General features: G+C 42.4%; 1 protein-coding gene across 1 annotated transcript in view; it reads right to left on the bottom strand.

Moving 5' to 3' along the window:
- LOC106881810 (dentin sialophosphoprotein) overlaps nt 1-6,477 on the bottom strand; it is a gene marked incomplete at its 3' end in the record, with an annotated part of 32,989 nt that overhangs the window by 6,780 nt on the left and 19,732 nt on the right. The window contains exon 2 of the mRNA XM_014932326.2: nt 88-257. Within this exon, the coding sequence (XP_014787812.1) occupies nt 88-257 (170 nt within the window). The remainder of the gene's footprint in view (nt 1-87; nt 258-6,477) is intronic.

Here is a 6,477-nt window from a genome sequence, read left to right on the forward strand (position 1 = left end):
ATACATATATATGGGGGCACAGTAAATTAAGAAAAACAAAATAAAAAGCAAGCCTTGTTGCTTGCCATGTTGACTTTATGAACATACCTGTGTGGACAGAGTATCTTTCGGTACTTCCTGTTTTTGTGCATTCTGGGATTGATCAGAATCTTTGGGCCCTGCCGACTCGTTCGTTGCTGCGGAGCTGTTGCTGTCCTCCTCCAGCTTCTGTGTCGACGGCTTTGTGTCGGAGTCAATGGACTTGGCAGGGGCGGCACCTGGAAAGACAGGACGACATTAAACATTCATGCACAGCAACAGATGATCACAACATAGAATTACATCTCGCGATTCTGGGATGAACACCACAACACAGCACAGCAGTGGCACCTTGGTTATGTGTCTTCTAACACGGTTCCTGGCGCGAGTGAAACCTGGTCGAAGGAAACAGTGTGTGCATGCAGATAGGGACTTGATGTATAGGTCTCTGAGTGTGGGTTTATACAGAGCCCACTAAGAAAATGTATACACACTTCAGGAATGGAATAATCTATATGAATATTTAATTTGTATAAATACCTCTATAAATATAAATACCTCTTTTAATGTTTTAACAAATTGCGATAACACCGAATTAAAATATTTCTACAGATTTTTCCTTTCCTGATGTATGTGTACGTTGGCGGACTCTGTACAGTGCTGGAAGTATACATCTGACATGCTTGTTGCCGGTGAAACATTTGTTTTGTGTGCTCTTGTGATTCTAAGTTGCCCCTCACCGGAAATCTAGACAGGGCTGTGGAGTCGGGATCGGAAGCAATTACGGGTTAGCTGGAGTCGGAATCAGAGTCAGTAAAACTATACCGAGTCCGACTCGCAATATCTTTATTCTTTAATATAAACCAGTTATAACATAGGGACCGACTCAAAGTACAAACATATGCTTATGCTTTTTAAGATATGTAGACCACAATTAATTAATTACGTAAAGAGGAGTCAGAGTCGGAGGTGCCAATAGTAGAGGAGTCAGAACTTTTTGCTTCAATTCCACAGCCCTGAATCTAGAATTTTAGTGACTCTCAAATATTTTTTACCTATGGTCCCCTTTGGTGCCCCTTTTATTCTACTGGATCCCCATAGCCATTTGATATTTTAAAAAGCCCCTTATATTTTTATATTTAAATAATATTAGGAATTATACTAAAAAGTGGTTAAAATATTTTGTGTACTATAGAAATAAAATCAGTTAATGGTACATAAACTTTAACAACAAAACCTTATATGGACCCCCAGGGGTCTTGTGGACCCTGGCTGAAACCCGCTGGTTTAGATCTCAAAGGGTTAAACTTGTTTAGGGGTTCCGGATACTGGTGAGAATATCAAGTGGTGGCGGGGGACAAACACAGACACAGACACGATAAGCTTCTTTCAGTTTCCACCTATCAAATCCACTCACAAGGCTTTGGTCAGCCCAAGGCTATTGTAGAAGACACTTGTCCAAGGTGCCTCGCAGTGGCCCTGTCTTGTACTGAACTGAAGCAGACCCTTTTGCAAATCTATAAAAGATTTAGGGTTTGCCTTTCCCTTTCTTAAAAGCCCAGCCTTGTTTTTTCTGCTTCCCTTTTCATGAGAGTGCTAGAATTCACTTCCAATTGGAAGCAGGGCTTCTTTGAGACAGGATTCCTAACTGTCACAAGAGCGATACCAGAACACCCAACAGTTGAAGGAAGCTGTTTCGGCAGCCTTTGCAACAATCACCAAAGCACAACTTCGTAAAATATCACAGAGGACATGGTGCCACGAAAATGATGGTGCTCATACAGACCTCCTCGATGTGTGTCTGTGTCAATCTAAGTAAATACATCAAAACCATTTCATGTATTTGATATTATCATATTGTTCTTCTGTTACTGTTTTTCCCTTTTTGGTAGGGAGTGACAACAAGACTTTCGCACCACCCTACACTGCTAACAATAATAATCCTTTCTACTATAGGCACAAGGCTAGAAATTTGTGGGCGAAGGGACTAGTCGATTACATCGACCCCAGTGCTCAACTAGTATTTATTTCATCTACTCCGAAAGGAATAAAAAGCAAAGTCGACCTCGGTGGAATTTGAACTCAGAATGTAAAGACAGACGAACTGCTACCAAGCATTTCACCCAGCATGCTAATGCTTCTGCCAGCTCACTGCCCTAACAACAGCAGTCACAACGTCTGACAATAATAATAATAATAATGATAATTCTTTCTACTATAGGCACAAGGCCTGGAATTTGGTGGGGAGGGGGCTAGTCCACTACATCGACCCCAACGTTTCACTGGTACTTACTTTATCGATTCCAAAAGGGATAAAAGGCAAAGTTGACCTCGGCAGAACTGGAGCTCGTAACGTAAGGAGGAACGAAATGCCACTAAGCAGTTTGCCAAACATGATAACAATTTTGCTAGCTTGCAGCCTTAATAATAATAATAATAATAATAATAATAATAATAATAAACCTAGGTATGCTAATCATATGCTTCCTTTTCTAACCACACCCAATACCACAAAGGGGATATTTTTGTCATGTGGGGAGTATACTTAAATGAGTTCACCCTAGGACGTGACTGGTATCTTATTTTATCTACCACAGAGAGATGAGAAAATAAAACAATTGGATGTTGGTGAGATTGGAGCTCAGAACGTAAAGCGATGTTAATACAGTCTAGCGCTCTACCGAGTCTGCCAGAAAAAGAAAAAGAAAAATCAAACAATACAATAACCGACAATAGTATCACCATTAGCAACAACAACAACAGCAGCAGCAGCACTACAATCATCTCTAACAACACTGCAACCGTCGGCAAATAGCAACGACACGCTCAAGCACTGTTAGCAACGACAACCATGGTGCCATGAGTAATATTAGTGACAACTACTACAACACCAATAACACTGTTAGCAACAACAACAATGATCACAATAGCAACACCAGAAGCACCATTAGCAACAACAACTACTGCTGTGACGGCGATGGCAACAACAACTACAAACAATGCTAGTAACTACAATGGTAATAGCAACACCGACACGGTTAGCAACAGCACCCAACACACCGTTAATAAAAGCAAAAGAAAAGAAAAAAAGCGACCCCGACATCAATAGCAACATTAAGAGAAGCAAAAATAACATCCACCACCACCACCACAACAACATTGCTAGCAACAATACCCACAGGACAGTTAGCAACGACAAACACTTTTGCTTCCTCTCCCCAGCATTAGCAACAACTACACTGCTGCTAACAATAGCAGCAATTGGAACAACAACAACAACAACATCAACTACAACATAGCCAACAACATCAACTACAACACTTGTTAGCAGCACCATTAGCAACAACACCAATAATTAGAAATAAACAGAAAAAGAACGAATGTGCCTTGCCAAATGCACCATAAGTGTGTGTGTGTGTGTGTGTGTGTGAAACAGAGGGAGAGACAGAGAGAGAGAATGAGAGTATAAGCATAAAACACACACACACACACACACACATATGTATATATATATATATATATGTGTGTGTGTATGTATGTCAGAGTAAACACATACAGGAAAACCTGTGTGAGTAAAGAGAAAAGGAACATAAAAAATGTGTGCATGTATATGTGTATATATATATACACACACACATATACATAGCTATATGTATGTATACACACATGTATGTGCATATATATCATCATCATCATCATCGTGACATAAAGACACCCGTTTCTGTCTCTCTCTAACCTTTCATCATCCGACGCAAGGTCCCCTCTTCCAATGCCCCCCACTCCTCACAAAGGATCTTTGTCTTGCAAGTTACTCGGTGACCCTGTCAGTGCAGGTGCCACTTAAAAGCACCCTGTCCACACTGTGAAGTGGTTGGCGTTTGGAAGGGCGTTCAGCTGTAAAAAACATTGCCAAAACTGACCTCGTAAAAAGGCACCAAGTCCACTCTGCTGGGTGGTTGGTGTTAGGAAGGGTATCCAGCTGTAAAAATCGTGCCAAAACGCACAGAAAAAAGGTGCAGGCATCCGCCCGGCTGGTGCCGGTCAAGCCATCCCACCCATGCCAGCACGACTGATGATATATGAGTAATTACCAGGTTACGAGAGAGTGATAAAACTTGAGTTTAAACAGTCATCACAGCAGATTTCAACCCCACAAATCTAGAACTGTAAACGATCTAAACCCCTAATTGCTAAAAGAAACTAAAAGCAAACCCCTAATACAGTGGTTCCCAAACTTCTTCAAGCTGCCACCCGCTTCGTTCTAGGGGCCACATTCCTAGTGCTCCCACCCCCAACTCACCATCACAGGCAGAAACCATTTTCTGCAGCAAATTCAAAACAACAGTATTTCAGGCCCCGTTTTAGTCACCCCATTATAGCCCCATTTTTCTTCAACATTTTAATTCCTAAATTTACGTACAAGTCAATTTGAACTCTGAACCACCGTCATCGTCTCATCGTCATTTAATGTCTACTGTCCATGTTGGCATAGGCTGGACAGTTTGACAGTATCTGAGGGGCCATAAGGTAATGGTAAGATCCAATGTCATCCACAGCATGGTTTCTACGGCTGGATGCCCTTCCTAATGCCAACCACTTTACTGAGAGGACTGGATGCTTTTTATGTGGCACCAGTACTGACGAGATCTGTTTTGGAATGGTTTCTACGGCTGGATGCCCTTCCTAATGCTAACCACTTTACAGAGTGGCACTGGGTGCTTTTTACATGACATTAGCACTGGTGAGGTTGTTGTGTAGCTTGCAAGACAGAGAGAAAAAAAAAAAAGAAAAAATAAAGGGGGAAAAAATTCCCTTTGCTAAGAGGTAAAACAGGTGTTGAAAGGCTGAAGTAAGAGAGAGGGAGAAGCACATAGAAGATGGTTTCTATGGCTGGATACCGTTCCTAATGCCAACCAATTTAGAGTGTAATGGGTGCTTTTTATGTGGCACCAGCACCAGTGAGGTTGCTATGCCACTTGCAAGACAGAAAAAGGAAAGGGAAAATCTCACAACGACGTTAACAACAGCAACAACAACAGTAACAACAGCATTGATGACAACAACAACAACAACAAGAAATATATAAGGTCCCATACTAAAGGACTTAGTTTACTGACCCCCCTCCCCATCCCCTAACACAACACCCTCTCAAACGACGAAACTCTGGTGGGATTTGAACTCGGAAGCTGAAGATAACTTAAGGGATGCAGCTCGGTGTATCTCAAACTTAATAAAGATGATTTCTAACAGAGGGGGGTGCAAGGGCACAAACTACGAGGGCTGGAGTGCCAGGGGTTATATTGGGAATTAGGGATTAGATGAAGATCATCCCCTAACCTATTTCACTTTGTAATACCATCACCATCATTTAGTTCTTTGATTATTTAAACAAGCCATATTAAGGCTCAAACATCAGGTGTGCAAGGGAGGTGAGTGCATATGAATGAGAAGCTGGGTAAAGAGGTGAGAAAGGATCTATGGGTTTTGGGGCTCACAGAGGGGATGATAGGGGACTGAGACTCCTGGTGGTTTATTGCACTTCGAAAGACACATCAAGCTAAGTAAAAGCATGATTGCCCTTGTATACAGGCTCATCCTTTGTAACCCACTCCAGCTGAGCATCCCTAATCTTGCAGGCTTGTAGGGGCTGGGGCCACGTAAAAAAAAGCACCCATACCACTGCTGGGTTTAAGCACCCAGCACACTCTGTAAATTGGTTGCCGTTAGGAAGGAGATCCAGCCGTAGAAACCATGCCAAGACAGACATGGAACCTGAACAGCCCTTCAGCTGGTCAGCTCCTGTCCAACCCATGCCGACATGGAAAACGGACGTTACATGATGATGATGTTCAAACTGGTCAGATCTGGCCTCTCACACCCACCCTACAATGTCATTCTAAAAAAATAGACAATCACATCATTGGAATCTCAAAGCTAAGAGATTAATTAAATGCACAATTAATTTAAAACAACAAGAATAAATCTGCATTACATTTGACAACGTAATCTGGATGCTAAAGGCCTAAATGCCCTTTTTCCAGGAGTTAGAGAATTTGACAGGATCTGATGCATCTAAAGACTGTATTCTGCGCCAATGTCTTCTTTGGCATGCTTTCTACAATTGGATGTCCTTTCTAATGCCAACCATTTCACAAAGGGTAACAGGGGCTTTTCACACGACACCAGCTCAGCTGATGACTGGCTCGCCTTGTAACTTGCAAGGCTAAGGGCCTAATGTGGTCCCTGTACCTGAGGGAGAACGAGAGAGAGAGAGAGAGAGATGGGATGATGGTCCTAGCGGGGAGGGATGAGGGAATAGTAAGAAAGGAGGATGAGGCAAGTATAATAGGGAACAGGGGAGAGGGAAAGGGGTTGCTGACAGGGTTGAGAAGAACAGAGACGGAAACAGGACAGAATGGGTCTAGATCTGTCCAACATGGTCAGTGGAAAGATGCGGGG

This window comes from Octopus bimaculoides, chromosome 28 (genome assembly GCF_001194135.2).
Source record: "Octopus bimaculoides isolate UCB-OBI-ISO-001 chromosome 28, ASM119413v2, whole genome shotgun sequence".
Taxonomy (NCBI): domain Eukaryota; kingdom Metazoa; phylum Mollusca; class Cephalopoda; order Octopoda; family Octopodidae; genus Octopus; species Octopus bimaculoides.